At 33.5% G+C, this 17,735-nt stretch overlaps 1 protein-coding gene across 2 annotated transcripts in view; it reads right to left on the bottom strand.

The window, feature by feature from the left end:
- Positions 1-17,735, bottom strand: part of KLHL1 (kelch like family member 1) — a 355,951-nt gene that overhangs the window by 210,043 nt on the left and 128,173 nt on the right. For both annotated transcript variants that reach the window (XM_032402882.1, XM_032402884.1), the window contains exon 3: positions 11,276-11,412. In XM_032402882.1, the coding sequence (XP_032258773.1) occupies positions 11,276-11,412 (137 nt within the window). The remainder of the gene's footprint in view (positions 1-11,275; positions 11,413-17,735) is intronic.

Raw genomic sequence — 17,735 nt, 5'->3', positions numbered from 1 at the left:
ACTGTGTCTCTCTGTCAAATAAATAAATAAAATCTTAAAATAAAATAAAATAAAATAAAATAAAAAATAAAAAATAAAAAAAAGAAGGCTCCACATGCAATGCGGAGCCCAACCTCATGATCCTGAGATCATGACCTGAGCCGAAATCAAGAGTCTGGCACTTAACCGACTGAGCCATCCAGGTGCCCCAATACTAATCTCTTTAAATTAAAGGTAACTTCAACCCAACTGAGTTTTATCCCTGGATTTTAATATTTTACTGTTTGATGCATGAAATTTTTAGTAATCTGTGTGTCTGTGCAATATCATTTGAATTTGAATCAGCCAACAGAAGAAATTTTTCTGTAATTCATTGTTATATCCACTTTTGGCATGTTAGTGAAGATGTCTGAAGTACATCATATGGTGTTTTACAAATATTCAAATATTCAAAAATATTCTTCTCAGATTTCAATATTAGAAACTTGTGTTTATGTTGAGCAAAATCCTTGTTTTTATTTTATAACTGATTATGCTTCTTTCTTTATCTTGGTGCCTGAGAAGCTAAAACAAATTGGTATGTAATTTCTATGAATACAAACAATCTTAAGACTCTTATGGTGTAAATCATACCAGGGTGTTGTGGATTTGAATTTGAATGCCTCTTTCAGGTCTTCTTTACTTGATGTTCAAAGCCTTATACATCAGAGATACTGAGGCACAAAATTAAGACCAAATCAGTCTTGTGGCTTCTGTAAATGACTTTTTACATTTGTTCTTCCTTTATTGTTCTCCTTCAGTCAGTAAAACAGTGGGGAGATTGAAAGGGGTAAGTATAAGAAAATATATCTGCTCACTGGACAGATGTTACAGTAACATTATGGAGAAGTATGTTCTTATAGAACTAGGTTGAATTGAAGTTATCTACAAAGTTACTCCATCTTGGAATGCTTAAAGATTTTATGCACTAACTTGGCTGATTGTGACGTGGAAATAAAAAAAGCTGCAGTTTTGATATGTTGTCATCTGGCAATCTGCCCAGATTGAGAGTTCTCCTGGCAGCAGCCATACTACCCACTTCCTCCGTACGCCCAGGCTTCTGAGTTGCCGGATGTTTTTACGTTTGTTTAACAGATAATTTTCTTTGGAGTACTATTCTGGCTCTCAAAATATGTTTAATATGCTATCTTATTCTTTTTCTGCCATCAAATAGATCATTTTCAGAGATTTACCACTTTCATTTTCTGACTATAAGCATTCATATTTTTCTTGAAATCTTCACATCTAACAGCCTATAATCATAATCAATATTTCTTAGCCTCAAAATAGTTACGAAGTGTTATTGGAGGAATATACAGTTAACTCTCTAATATATGTCAAAACACCACCCTATACATTATTGATACCTTATTTCCCTCTCTTAATGTATTTTACTTTGAAGCTATTTTGTGACACAGCAAATTTAAATTAAATACATATAAAAAACGAAGTTTGTGCTTGAGGTCCTAAATATATTTTCCTTAACTTAACTTGATAAGCAAAATAATAATGTGTCAAAAAATTTTTAAGATTTCCTATTGCAATGCCCATTTATCAGAAAGTAAACTATATAAGTCCAGGAAAACACATGAAAATAATTAATGACATATATTTCAAAGTATTGTTTACACTTTGTAGACCTGAATGAATTAGAAATGAAAATGTTATATGTTAAAGTGATTTTTACAATTCTTCTCACAAGACTGAACTTTCATTACTAGTCCAGATTTTCCTTATTGATACTTTACTGTACCCCCACCGCCCACTTCCCCACCCCCCCAACTCCCCACCACACACACACACACACACACACACACACACACACACACACACACACTCCTAAACATTTCTCCAGAGAAGAAGAAAAGACCGGGCGGGAACAGACATCAGACTCGCATGAATGTCATTTAGCGGAATATTTTCTCTGGTGGAGGAATACAAGAGGACTACAATAGAGCTATAATGGTCTAAGAAAGCTCAACCACACAGTATAAAGTAGTCAGAGATCAAGGTATTCCTTTAGAATGTCTTGAGCATACCATCCACTTCTGGCTGAAATTTTCCCTGCTGGGTAGCCCTTACCATCCTTTATCTGAGGCAGAGAAAGCATTTAAAATCAAAGTTCTTAGAGTTCTCTTTATGAATTTCCTGTCTCCAACATGAAAGGGAAGCCTCTCCTGAGTGAAGGTGGCAAAGCTGGCAAAATGGTGATTTACGGAAGTCTTCAGAAGGGGGCAGTGACTGGAGTTGTTTTATTTGCTTGTTTTTGCTTGTTTATTGCTTTTAGTTGTTTTTTCCACCACATACTATCTGCGGAAAGAATCCTCTCTATCAAATTTTAAATGCAAAGTATTGAAAAATAATCAAAACACAACTACAGTGGTATTTTTAAAGATATGTATTGTTCAGAAACATATGTGAAGTTGGTGCTACATTTTTCCCAGCTACATGATAAAGGTGAATGTTATCAGAAGTAACACAGATGTGTGTAAAACATCCTGAAAATGTTAAATGTTAAACATGTAGTGTTTCTTATAATTCTTCTTATTTACATAAAAACAACAAAACAAAATTAGACTTAAATTTGCAAAGTTATGAAATTGTGTATGTCCAAGCCTGAGGATGATCAGTGCTACAGTGCTGTGATCAATCTCAAATAATTCTCCATTTGTAGTATCTACATACTTTCATCAGGTTATTCATGATTTTATGGAAAAGGAAAGTAATTGTAAGAAGAAAATATATTTGATGGCAGTTGGTACTAGGAAAATGGAAGGTGGTAATAACAAAGGTACATATAAGAGGCATTCCCTCTCATTTTAATCAGACAGAAGTTTGAATAACTTCAGCTCTAGCAGAAAGTACACTGGAATGTCATTGGGAAAACTGGACCATGCTCTCACATCCGTGGAATTTTGTTGCCTTTTATATCAACGTATTTTCATTTTCGTAACTGACAATAAGATTTGATTAGTTGCCCATCTCAGGATATTACTGTGTGGAATGAGATAAAATATGCTAAAATAATGAATGTAATACATGATAAAAACATAATTAAAATATATAAGGCAGTAAAATTAGAAATAAGTGGTTTTAAAAAAAGTATCACTAAAAATGTATATACCAAATTATATATATGAATTAGAATTCATACTGTAATACTAACACATATAATAAATCAGTTTCAAAATTATTAAATGTTGACCAAGTGATGATTCCCTCCCCAGTTTTGTCTCCAATTTCATTTTTTATAATGGATTATGCAAAGGATTTGATGGAACTTATAAAAACATCCATTACAAATAATCATCATAATTGAGTGCTTACAATATGCTCAGCATTATGCTAAACCCACATAGTTTTATTAGTTCATTTACATAGACATTATTATTTTCCTTTCTTAGAGTTGATAATATTAAAACTCTATAAAGCTAAGTAAGGGGTGCCTGGGTGGCTCAGTTGTTAAGCGTCTGCCTTTGGCTCAGGTCATGGTCCCAGGGTCCTGGGATCGAGCCCCACATCGGGCTCCCCGCTCAGCGGAAGCCTGCTTCTCCCTCCCCCACTCCCCCTGCTTGTGTTCCCTCTCTCACTGTGTCTCTCTCTGTCAAATAAATAAATAAAAAATCTTTAAAAAAAAAAAAAAAAAAGCTAAGTAAGTTGTCCAAGATCTCTAAGTATAAAATGGGGGAGCACAAGGGATATAATCAAAATACTTGAGAAGTAAGAAATAAGTACATGCCAATTAGAATAAATGCCCAACAATTTGAATGAATACTGGGCTGACACATCTCAGTGAGTTTTGGTTGAATATTAGTCCTGGTGAAGGCCAAAGAAAAGTCCACATGTTTCTGATGTTAAATTCTACATACTACCCTGCAAGTACAACAGAATCAAGTGTGCAGATATTTTGGGATCAGAATGAAGGTGAAGTGACCCTGAGAAAATACAGTCAAATATGAGATTGATACACAAAAACACATAACGTGTACTCTGCACACATGCCATGGTGACATAGGATTCAGCGCCTGCCTTCCTAGGATCCAGAGCAAAATGTAGGGCCCAAAGGACATGTAAACAGTTTCCCTATACAATTCCTAGTACCCACAGGAAAATGTAAACAATTATAAAATTGTGAGTAACAATAAAATGAAATCCAAGCAGATTTTATAAGAAAGTAGATTATAAGATGAGACCTGGGAGATTTTCCTTACTTGGGGACCCGGAAAGTAAATGTGAATTACAGGGCAGAAGAGACATAACCTTTCCTCTACTGCTAGTAAATATTAAGTTTCACATATCAATTTCTTTTTCAATCTGTCTATGAAATCCCATAGCAGGAAGCCAAGATGCAGTTCAGTAACAACAACAAAATGTTATAAAATTTTCAGAAAATATACATAATTTTTATCAATTTCTTTTTCAGTCTGTCTATGAAATCCCATAGCATGAAGCCAAGATGCAGTTCAGTAACAATAACAAAATGTTATAAAATTTTCAGAAAATATACATAATTTCTATCAATTTCTTTTTCAATCTGTCTATGAAATCCCATAGCATGAAGCCAAGATGCAGTTCAGTAACAACAAAAAAAATGTTATAAAATTTTCAGAAAATATACATAATTTTTATCTATTTTGATACAATAATTTCCCCCAAATTAGCTTATATTATTCCTCATTACACACACACACACACACACACACACACACACACACACACACACAAGCCCATAAGGGTTCTTGGAATAATGAAAAGGTAGAAGTAGGATGGCAATATATAACTGATTTATTTTTATTTTTATTATTTTTATTTTTCTCTTCTTGAATATATAGATTATTTCAGCATCCTATGGAAATTACTTAATCAATATTTTTAATTAATGGGTAATAATAATTGATAAAGCCAGTCTTTAAAAGCTCAATTTCTTAAATTGAGAACAGAAATTTTCCATCTAGTAAAAGTTCCTACTTTAAAACTAATATTCTGTTAATGTGCTTGCATAATTCATGCCACTTGAATTAAACCAGTAATAAAAATGAAACAGTAATTTACTTTTAGTTACAATAAAAAATTCTGAAGGGAGTTTAGAATATTCAATCCAGGCTGACTATATTGATGTATCCTTTTTTAATACTAAAGCAGAACATTAAACATCTCGGTTCCTGTGTGTGTGTATTTATTTCGTTCAAATGTTTGGCAGTAAGCAGAAGCTATCTTCACATTTGTTAGCATGTACTAAGACTTTAATTAACGTCAGTGGCACACAAAACTTTTTTTTTTTTTTTTATAAGGAAGTTAACTCCTCAGTATGATTAAAGGTTTGGCATTTGGCAGTTTAATTTTCTACCTTTCTTCTTATTACCACTGCTGGATGGACAGCTTCCTTTATTTAAACCGTGTCCTTATCAGTTCTCTACAGGACCTGACACTTTGCTAGTAACCTTGCAATCCCATCTCCCACATTTGTTAGAACTCTATTTCCTTACGCATCAATGAACACAGTATATTTTCAAGTATGTCTGGATAGTAGGGACTATGTAAAAGAGAAACCAGAAGGAAATTTCTATCAACCTGAAAGCAACGTTAAAATATAGTGAACTCCAGAGCATCCTTTTCAAATATATTAAATTTCCTCTTTTATTTTCACAATATAATCATCAGTTTTTGGCCAGAACTGAAATACTGAAATATATATATATATATATATATATATATATATATATATACACACATATATGTGTGTGTGTGTGTGTATGTATATCTACATATATTTATTCATTTACATACACACACACAACCAATGTAATAGCCTTCAAAATTTGCTTTATACCATTCTCTAATGAAGAAATATTAGACTGTGTCTATCAAATGTATGTTTATACCAAAAGAAGACAACAAAAGTTAGTTATTTTATACCCTAAACTTGAAAGTCCCTTAAAGGCAGAAAATGTGTGTAATTAAGTATATTGTCTTCCAGAGCCCATCATTGGGCACAGCACACAGTGGGCATGGACTAAAACTTGAAAGGCATTCAAGTGCATTTACAGGGCAAGGACTATTAGGCATTAATGTCCTTAAGTTTTAGGTACAATTGCCTTGTGCAGGGAACTAGCAGTAAGAGTGGGAAGAAGCACGTCCCAAACCTGCAGGAAGCCACTATACAGCAATATGGTTGTCGATTTTAGCCACCCCAACTATTTTGAGGGCAAAATAGTCACAAGCCACTCCAAGAAACTCTACCATAACTGATAACTTTACAAAAGGACATTGATTCGGTAGAGAAAATGCCATTGAATGTGTGTTCTGATGTTTCATTCTAGTAATAGATTCAGTGTCTTACTATTGATTTTTGTCAGGTTACTTTATTTCATTGATGGGCTGCCTGAAGAACTTCAGAGGTCCTTAAATGCTGGAAAAAAAAATCTGTCCCCTCATATTAATTTAGAAGAGACCAATAAAGTTCTGAATTGTCTTGGATGATTTTGTCAATGCTTATTTGAAATATCGAATATGTAATTCTCAAAAAAATAGTTTTGGTGCCTCTGCTTTGCATCACATACTTAGCCGTAAGAAAAATGTTCATCTATAAAATTTATAATGTAAGGGACGGAATTTCTATAGTTCTATACATATCTAACTTTCTAAGTGATATGAAAATAGAATAACGAGAAACAGTAAACATATATTTTTTTAAATTTTCTTCTCCGATTCTATGCTTCTGAGTATGTTCTGTAGAATTACTCCAGAACAGCCTTGACTTCATGATTCAAATCACAGGCTTTATTACAGTTTCTACAAATACTATCTCAGGTCTCTTTTCTAGATGAGTAAAATTACAGAATAGAGGCTCCATTACATGTAGGAAAATATTCAAAAGTATTTGACACTATACAACTGAGAATGTCATAAAGTGGAAAGTGGTACATAGATATTACTGCTTTTGAAAACAAAAGTAAAGAGCTTTTTCACTAGGCCCTGTTCTAATAATTTTATTCATTACCAAATTTGTTTAAAGGTTTATGTCATATTAACCTGCATCCATCCAGTCTTACTTTGTATTTTATCTTCTAGTCCTTATTGTGACTCTCTTCATGCAATGTGCTTAAATACTGTTAGCTGAATTATGGTCGGATTTTGAAAAACTGATACACAGTCTTATAATTATGTATCCTTTGGATTATAACTAAGAATTCAAACTTTAAATGTAAGGCACCAATTATAAAAGGGCACTATTTTATAACATGCACTATTGATTTTGCACCTTTTGCTTTCTATGAATAGCTAAGATCATACTCAGATTTCTTGGTTAAAAACCATAAAGAAAATCCAATGAAAAGTTTTAAAAAGAAATTTTGAAACTACTTGAACAGCTAATTAAGAACTTAGAAAACTGATATGAACCTCAGATATACAATTATTTCTAACATTAGTGTAAATTTTCATTTCCTTTCCATTCCTGAGCTATGACAATGTGTGAAAAAAAAATTGACCTAATGGTGCCTTTTATTTTAAGTAAAGAAGCTAATTTTGATATTGTAATAATTAGACATCATTTTTTTTTAATTTTTTTTATTGTTATGTTAATCCCCATACATTACATCATTAGTTTTAGATATAGTGTTCCATGATTCATTGTTTGTGCATAACACCCAGTGCTCCATGCAGAACGTGCCCTCCTCAATACCCATCACCAGGCTAACCCATCCTCCCAACCCCCTCCCCTCTAGAACCCTCAGTTTGTTTTTCAGAGTCCATCGAATTAGACATCATTTTTATTGTTGTATCTTAATCCTTTATGCTTCCAAAACTGTTTAATTTTGTCAACATAAAGACCTTACTGGTTTCTTTATCCTATCTTACATATTGCTAGTATTAGTCTTTTTATTGTTACATGTTTTTCCTTTAAAAATATTCATATTCCCTTTGAGCTATTACCCCCACTGCCATCACATCCTGGGTACCCAGGTCACTCTTCCTAGTTACCAGAAAAATAAATCTATATATACTTGCCTTCGTTCTTACAGAAGCTCTACCAGGCCCCTGGTCCCACTTCTTATTCTAATTTGCTTGAGTAGGAGAAAAGAGAGGTAGACAGGGAGGATGTCTCCCATGACTGACCATGTGCAAATTTTACTACCTGAAATTATTTAAGGGATAATTCCTCGTTCTTCAAATCAAAGATTATTAAACCCTATAATCACTGAAGCTTATCTTAGTCAAAAATTTATTGCAAGCTACTTTATGCTTTCATTCTTTTCCTTAATTTCTACATCAATGACATAAATTAGCTACATATGGTTCTTTCAAACCTTACAGACTTTTGAGATCTCATGGAAATTTTATCTGTTTAAATCATTTTAAAGCGAACTTATGTATCTCTACTGAACACTTTACTTCTACAGCTAATAGTTAACTATGAATTCTTTACAGAATTGATCCTCCTTAATTTCTCAAAAGCCCCTCATACCTCAAAATTTAAGGAAATATTACCAAATAGCTGACCCTTTATGTATCTTTACTGCTCATTCATTTTTTCGCTCTTCTGTGATGCATTTATTTTTAACCTACTACCAAGAAAAGTCTCAGAGACTAGCCAACACACTACCTAAATGGAGACATAGACAGATGTATCCTATTATTCCCTTTCTGTCATTGCTCACTTGATCTCTTCTATTGTCATATTTTGTTTGTCTCCCAATATTAGCTTGCAAATTATTTGCTCATCTAATATTTCTATAAACTAACGATTAGAAATTTATCAACCACCAGGGAGCTATGGATGTTGCACCAAAGGCCAAAGTAGCAGTAGCAACTGAAAGGCCACTTCGTATCCTATCTACCCTCCCTAAAGCTGAGCAAATCTGGGTCATTACATTCAGCAGGGAGCTTTGAAACACCTTCCAACTTTGTGCTGCGTGATGATGAGTGTCTCTTGACCTAGTTTTGAACAAGAGAAATGCAAGGTTGCCAGGCCATGGAGACTGTAATGGTTGGATTTATGCCTTTCTGTTGTTAGAAGGATCCCTAAAATATAAGCTTCATGATCCTTCCCTTTCAAGGAAACAATAATGTGGTTATGTTTGTTATCTCTTGGCTGGGAGGCCAAAGATCCAATATGTTACTATTTCAGGTAGTATGCAGATTGAAATTGACTAAGATGGTTTTAATGGTCCTTCAGCTTGACTAAGATATAAACAGGTTACTTCTGAACTTTAGATCTTTGGTCTCCCTTTTCTCAGAGCATTTACTTCAGAAAACTTGTACTTACAAATTCTTTCTCTACCCCTTTGAGATGGAAGTAATTTTTAAAGCCTTTTTGCCAGTTTTACAACCCAGGAATCTTGTTCTCAAGGACCTGGAAGCATTCTCTTTGAAATGTCAGGTTCAAGGATGATAGTACCCTTATCTCTCAGTTTTTGTGGGAGAATAGAAGTATAATTTGAGTGGGTACCTTGCTCTAAGTTGTAAAACTACATTATGTCACAAAGATAGGAAAAAGTTTACTTTTCCTTTAGGTAATGCCAAATGGCAAACACAGATGGTCTGTGTTCTCTCATCCTAGCACTTAAAAATCTCTCCCTCCTTTTGTTTCATCAGAATTAAATAAAGACTGAATTTTGTCTCTCTCCCCTATTGCAACAGCTTTGAATACATACTTGTTTACTCGCTTACCTTTGTCCAGTACAATATTTGCTTGGACAAAATATAATTTAAAAATAACTGAGGCAGGGGCGCCTGAGTGGCTCAGTCAGTTAAGTGCCTGACTCTTGATTTTGGCTCAGGTCATGATCTCAAGGTTGTGAGATCCAGCTCGGTAGGGCTCCATGCTCAGTGGGGAGTCAGCTTGAGGTTCTCTCCCCCTTTCCTTCTGCAGCTCCTCCCTGCATGGGAACTCGTGCTTGCCCGTGCATGCTCTCTCTCTCTTTAAAATAAATAAATAAATCTTTAAAAAATGAAAAAAAGGTAAAAATAACCGAGGCTGGGAAATGTGTATGTCTGTCCATCACATTGCTATTTTGAGATTCAGCACCCAGAGAATGAGCATTTTTCTTTTCAAAGAGGCTTAATTTACTGATTGAGTGTTATATTAGCAAACTCCCTTCTATGAGAAGCCAAATCCTCCTTCAGGAAGACAGATTCCCACTAGTCCCACAGCCTTTTGGTTCTAGTGGCTGATCTTCACAATGCCATCTCATGTTTCCCAGTAACCAGATATGCTGCAAAAACACAGCTCCTTAAGCTAGGGTCCCGCTGTTTTGATAATCGGGCCCTAGCCTACCTTTTTTCTTATTTCATACCATGATTGAGAGTTCAGGCAAAATGAGCCACATGCCATTTATACTATATATATATATATATATATATATAAAAACTTCAATTCATACCATCTACCTTGGCCTCTATCACAAGATTTTATTATAATGTCTCCCCCTTACCACAATAATCTTGAAAACTATTAAAATGTTTTAAATGAATATGAGTCCTGATAATGCTTTGAACAGCAGGTTTTATGCCTTCTAACTCTCTTAATGTGTCACATTATATCAATATTTATTCTTCATCTAATTCTTCTCCACTTGGACTATGAGCTTCTGGAAAGCTAAGACATCTTATTCATTAGTTTATTCTCCAGAGATACAGCTGATACTTGCACACTGAGAAACATTTAACAAATGTTTGCTAAATTGGCAAACTTATTTGAATGCACTAAATATAACATAGTGCAAAGGCCATTAGAAAATGTCAACATAGTAGATCAGGAGGAAAAGCCTCAAAAAGTAGTCATTTCCATAACTAAGTATCTTCATTGTCCTTTTCAGCTAAGTTTGCCAAGTCCACATTAAATGTTCTGTAAAGATTTTAATATTAAAATAATACATTTTAAGGAGAAAAGAGTTATTCCAACCCATAGGAAAGAAAATGAGAATCTATTTCCCTTCCTAATGCTCTCAGAATGGACATTTAAAAATTCTTATTTGATAATTAATAACCTCTTTGCTTGTCTCCCAAGCTCATTCCATTGACTATTTTTATAAGCTTATTATGACCTTTGTAGAAGGGAATAGGGTATATGTATACATATATACATTTGTGATTCCATGACAAATGAAAAGGTAGTCTGATTTTTCCCTGTTAGATAATCTTTCAACTGAAAAAGTGAAAGATACAAACTAAACACTTTTTAAGCTTTAAATTTTATACTCAAATTCTAAAATTCACAAGACATCAGCATGAAGCTATAATTCTTTCACTGTACCTGTATATGCAAATTGGACAAGGTCCCAGAGGGCATTGGGGTCTATGCCTTCCATCTTGATCTCCTCTTGCTTGGCTTCACAAACATCACTTGTAAACATGGCCGCAAAATAGTCGGAGACTGAGCTCAGAACAAGCCTGAAAGAATCATAGGGTCTAATTTAGGTCATGAATTTAAAGCAGCAAATGCTAAGTGTCAGTAAGAATGCAGTATAGGGGCACCTGGGTGGCTCAGTAGGTTAAGCGTCTGATTCTTGGTCTCAGCTCAGGTCATGATCTCAGGGTCGTGAGATGGAGCCCTGTGTCAGGTTCCACACTCAGTGTGGAGTCTGCTTAAGACTCTCTCTGTTCCTCCCACCCTGCTTGCTTGCTCGCTCGCTCTCTCTAAAGTAAATAAAAAATCTTTAAAAAAAAGAACGCAGTATAGAGGTACTCTATCTATCTACCTACCTATCATCTATTTATCTCTGTATCTATGTATCATCTATCTATCAATCTATTTATTGCCTTATAGATTGTACTTTTCAAAACTGAGTTAGGAAATTTTGTTCCACCTTTGGTCACAGAACATTCTTCTATCATTTTAAATACATATTTTTTTCTCTCACATTTAGTTCTTCCATCCTTTTGGATAGGAATCCAATTTTATTTCTGTCTATATACTCACTTTTTACCACACTACCTACTAAAGACTCTGATTATTCCCCACTGAATTAATGGCACATCAATATTGAGAATTTGCGTCCTGAATGCATACTTATCTGTCTCTGAGATTTCTATTGTTTTCTGCTTATTTGCCTGTTCTTGTAAGAATATATTATTCTTTTTATACTGTGAGTCTAAATATGTCTTTATAATCATATGAGGCAAGTCCTCTATCTTTATTTTTATTTACCTATTAGTGAAGTTTTATTCTTCATATAGAGTTTAAAGTAAGTTTGTTAAGTTCTTCGAATAAGTTAAATGGAATTTTAATTAAAAATGCACTGAATTTCTGATTTTATTTTTGGTGATCGTTGGTATATTTATAATATAAAGTCATCCAACACAAAAATACAAAATATATCTCCATGTTTTCAGGATATCCTGTCTGCTTTCTATTCAAATTTTAAAGTTTTCCCTAAAATCGTCTTGTATATTCTTGGTTGATTTCTTCATACTTTACAGTTTTGTTGGCATTATGTGTAGTAACTTTATAAAAATTCTATTTTTTTGTTGGTTTTTGTTGGTTTAAAATTCTGAAACTCATAAATCCATCTTTTATCTGACATATTTACTGAATTATCTTACTAGTTCTTTTGACTCTGCTATTTTTTTTCTAGGTAGATGATTATTATCACCTGCAAATAATCTCATTTTGTCTTATCCTTGTTTATTTTCTATAACTCATTTTCTTTTTCTTTTCTGAAAACTTCATCCAGGACCTCCAGTGTTCCAGTGGTGTGTTGAACAGTCACTGTGCCAGGGGAGAAAATTTGTGTTTTTCTCTATCTTCAAAGAAACACATCTAAAGATTCTCCTTTTAGTAAGATACTTGTTGAATGTATTGGTATGTAACCTTTATCATGTCAGAAAGACCTCTTTATTTCTAGCTTTGCTAGCCACTGTTATAATATATAGGTGTTAAAATTCATAAAAGGCCCTTACCTCAATCAAAATTATCTTTAGCATTTTCTATTTATAGTCACAAGAGAGATGAACCTATAATTTTCTTTTGTTGTATTTTCTTATCTGACTTTTTTTTTTTTTTAAGATTTTATTTATTTATTTGACAGAGAGAGACACAGGAAGAGAGGGAACACAAGCAGGGAGAGTGGGAGAGGGAGAAGCAGAGCAGGGAGCCTGATGCCGGGCTCGATACCAGGAGCCTGGGATCATGACCTGAGCCGATGGCAGACGCTTAATGACTGAGACACCCAGGCTCCTCTTCTTATCTGACTTCTTAGTTAATATTACATAGCCTCATAAAATGAGGTGGCAGCTTCAACTCTTTTTAATTTTGTATAATGATTTATAGAAGAAAGCAATGAATTTTTCCCTTAAGATGTTCCAGAACTTACCTGAAAAAATATTTTGGTTTGACTATTATGAGAAAAGGTGACATGATCTCATTTTAATTATTTAATAAACTACAAGGCTTATTTTTGTGCTCTATTTCTTCATTATCAAATTCTGCATTTCATATATTTTTTAAATTTACCCATTTTATCTCAGTTCTAAAATTTATTGATGTATATTAATGTATATAAAATTATGTGTGGCTTTAATTCTACATATATATATATTCTCTATCTGTTCTTTTGGGTGAATCTTTTCATTGTCTTTTTTCAAAAAATCTCATTCATTAACATTTTAGCTACATCTTTTTTGCATATAGATGAATGTATTTTTTTAAAGTGGTTCTTCTTGAGTAGGGATCAAAATACTTTTTTTCTGTAAAGAGGCAGATATTACACATTTTAGGCATTGAGAGTCATATATATAGTCTGTCATATATTTCTCTTTCAAAAAATGTTCAATTGATTAAAAATGCAAAAATAACTTTTAGCTTGTGATCTATACAAAATAAGCCTCACACCAGGTTTTGCCCCTGCACAGAAGTTTGCTGATTCTGTCTAGAGATTACAATATTGATCTTCAATTAATAACAGTATCATCAAATAAAATTATACTACTTCATGAATATTATAAGAGCCTTACAACAGCATAATTCTGCTTACTCAATACTGGTCAATCAATAATTTTTTAAAAGAAGATCATATAAGCGAAATTAAAAATTTATTTTATATTTATCCCTTTCTTCACCTTTTCTGGGGTTCTATTCATTTCTGAAGAGTAGACTTCTACCTGGTATCAATAACCTTCAACTGGAAGAAATTTCTTTAGTATTTCTTGTACTGCGGGTCTGATGACAATAAATTCTCCCAATTTTCATTTATCTAAAAAGGTCTTTATTTAGCTGCATTGAAAATATCTTGAAAAGTTATTTTCACTTGATATAGAATTCTAGCCTTTGGGACTAGGTAAATAGTATTCTATTATGATCTAGGCTCTAATGTTTCTAATAGAAAATCAGCTTTCATTCTTATAATCGTTCTCCTGATTTACTATGTTCTTTGTATCTAATTGTTGTTACTTTTTTTCACTCTTTATCTTAGGATTTTAGCAGTTGACAATGATATGCCTAGGTGTGGTTACTTGGTATTTACTTTGATTATAGTTTTCTGAGCTTCCTAGAGCAGTGGATGGACCTTTTTTGATCAAATTTAGAAAGTTACCTGCAAATAATTCCTATTTTGTTCCCACCCAATTCACTCTCTCTTTCTAGGACTCTAATTGCATGTATGTTTCAGTAATTGACAGTGAGTGCCTCACAGGCTGCTGGGTCTTAGTTCATCTTCTCTCAATCTTTCTTCTACTCTGTTTTACTGTAGATGAATTTTAGTGACTTGAATTTTTCCAAATCTGTCTTCATATCCCCACTGCTTTATTCATTATATTCATCTTTTCCTATAGATATTTTAAATTATTTTTTATAGTTGTTTAATGCCCTTTACTGATAATTTTAACACCTGGATCATCTCTAGGTTGGTTTCCACTGACTGATTTTACTCTTGACAATGAATTAAATTCTTCTGTTTTTCCCCCTGTATTGCAACTTTCAGTTGTATAATGGTCATTGTAAAAAAAAGAAAAAAAAAAAGTTGAGGCTAAGAGGGGAGTGTCATTCTCGTTTTCTCGTTTTTAGTTATTTAATTTTTTTCTTCTTTATGCCACAGGTTTCTGATACCTTTAAAGAAAAGGTATAAATATTTCATCTTCTGATGATTTATTGTGATTTTAAGGGGAGTGAAGATTTTTCATGTACTTTAAAATCCTAAGTGGAGGGGTGCCTGGGTGGCTCAGTGGGTTGGGTGTCCAACTCTTGATTTCAGCTCAGGTCATGGGATCGAGCCCGCATTGGGCTCTGTGTTCAGTGAGGAGTCTGTGTATCCTTCTCCCTTCCCCCACTTGTGCTCTTTCACTAAATAAATAAATAAATAAAATCTTTAAAATCCTAAGCGGAAATATAAATTTCAAGAACATTGAATAAAAATTTTGACAATATATTCTGATTCCAAAGAAATAGAGAACTATAAGAAAATGCATGTGGTTAAGGTATGTTTTTCATAATTGTTTAAATTAGAAATTTTGAAACTTCCTTCTGTTTAAAATAGATTAGAGGAAATTAGTACATTCTTAAAGATAATCAGAGAAAGGTTACTCATTGATGGAAAATGGAGTTACAAATATGGAAATGAAGACTAAAATGAATCCTATGACACTGGACTGAAATCAGACATATCAGTGTAAATTTACAGTTCTTAATAAAAAAAAAACAACAGAAATACTGTTTGTTCGTGTGTATGTACATTAAGAGATCCTTGGAAAAAGAACAGATCACAGGGCTGAAACAGGGAAAGCACAAGATGAGCCTTGAACATCTTCTGTTCTAGAAAGTAAGGAAATGCTTAAAAAGTGATGGGGGATATGTTAAAAGAACCAAATGTGATGCTTACATCTGTAAGCTAAGCAACAGTAAACTTCAGATTCAGTTTTCTTTCTTTTTTCTTTGAAGATTTATTTATTTATTTTAGACAGCAAAAGAGAGCATGCAGGGGGAGGGGCAGAGGGAGAGGGAGAGAGAGTCCCAAGCAGATGCCACACTGAGTGCAGAGCCCGACGTGGGGCTCAATCTCACAACCCTGAGATCAGGACCTGAGCTGAACCAAGAGTCAGATGCTTAACCAACTGTGTCACCTAGGGGCCACAGGATGCACTTTTCTTTCTAAGAACATTGTAAGGGAAAAGAGAGGAATAAAGGTCAACACAGGGCATTGTTATCTAAAAGTTTTCATAGTTTTCAAATCAGGAGATATTCTTTTTCAATTACTTATTTTGTAATTTTATCTGCTTTATGTCTTATTTCTATGTAAGTGAAGGACATGATAAAAGCTAACTTCAACAAAGAGAGACATTTCTTCTTTTAACTAAAAAAAAAAAAATCCTTCAACATATACTTTATGCATTTAAAGAGTACTTTAGAGATCCATGATTTTAGCTACTCTATTAATATGAATGCCTAGGGTGGAAACTTGTTTAAAATACTTAAAGTTATCAATTTGTTACACATTTAATTGAGCCATTTGTTAACTAAACATGTTATTTCTTTATACTCTCAAAATCTGACAAAATAATGAAGACACAGATATCTTCAAATATTTATTACATACCAATTAGATATATCATGTCAAAACAGTTTTATCAAAAGAACTAAATATAACATTATATGCTATGAAAATAAGCTGTCATAAACCAGAGAGATATATATCATTCCTAGGGCACAAGAAGTATATTGATATAAAGTTAACCAGTTTAATCTTACACACAGAAAGGTTTTATTTATAACAGGGTCACATCCATATAGAGGAAAATATATGACCTGTAGAATTCAATCTTAATTACATGAAATCTTCTCAATCAAATATAACATACAAAATATGTTATATTCTTTCATTCAGTAACGGAAGTGAAAACAAGTTTATACTGCATTTAGATTAAGTGACACATGAGATGGGAATTAGATTTTGGAGGAAGGATTTAATGCATAACAGAAAGTGATATCTTTACATGCACATATATAAATTCTATTAATGCAAAGGAAGCAAGAGAAAAAAACCCATAAATGTGTGAATGCTTGCAGCCATTCTGGAAAATCTCTCACTGAGGTCATCACAAATTTATTTCCTTCCAAATCTATTAAGCTTTTCTAGCCCTACTCCAATTTATTGGTGGTGTTTGACATTGCTGACCTCCTCCTCTTCTTAAAATCCCCTTTTTAGCTAAGGTAGTATAGACTTTCTTATCTCAGCTTACCTCTGATTCATTGACTTCTCTCTCTACTCTTACTTCTTGAGCCTCTCATTACCCTAGGTTTTTTCTCAGACCTCTAAATTTTTGCCTTAACACTCCTTGTTTCAGAATCATCCTTGAGCATGGCCTTAATTATTATCATTATGGTGGTTTTAAATCTTGCCATGTATCTCAGATGCCTACAGAAACTGCTCACCAGATAGCCCAGTAGTATTTCAGGATGCTCTGAACTAAACTCAGAGTCTTCCTTGTGAGATTCTTTTTTCATTTTTACTTCTCTGTTACTAACTTGTGCACCACCAATATATTGAACTTTCAGAGTAGATATTATGAAGTCATTATTTGTCTCCTTCTCTTTCATTGCCTATATCAAAAATGACATAAAATCCATCTTTCCTTTTGTATTGGACTGTGTGGTTACTCTGGCCGGACCCTCTTTATGAGGCACAACTATGCCCCAGTGCCAGTGATATCATCTGACTTGTCCCAGCTATCCCTTTCCTAGAATCACACTTGGCCCAATAGGAGCTGCCTCCCTGGGAGTTTAT

The sequence above is a fragment of the Phoca vitulina genome, unplaced genomic scaffold (assembly GCF_004348235.1).
Source record: "Phoca vitulina isolate PV1807 unplaced genomic scaffold, GSC_HSeal_1.0 scaffold5, whole genome shotgun sequence".
NCBI classification, from domain to species: domain Eukaryota; kingdom Metazoa; phylum Chordata; class Mammalia; order Carnivora; family Phocidae; genus Phoca; species Phoca vitulina.
This window is presented reverse-complemented; position numbering and strand designations above follow the sequence as displayed.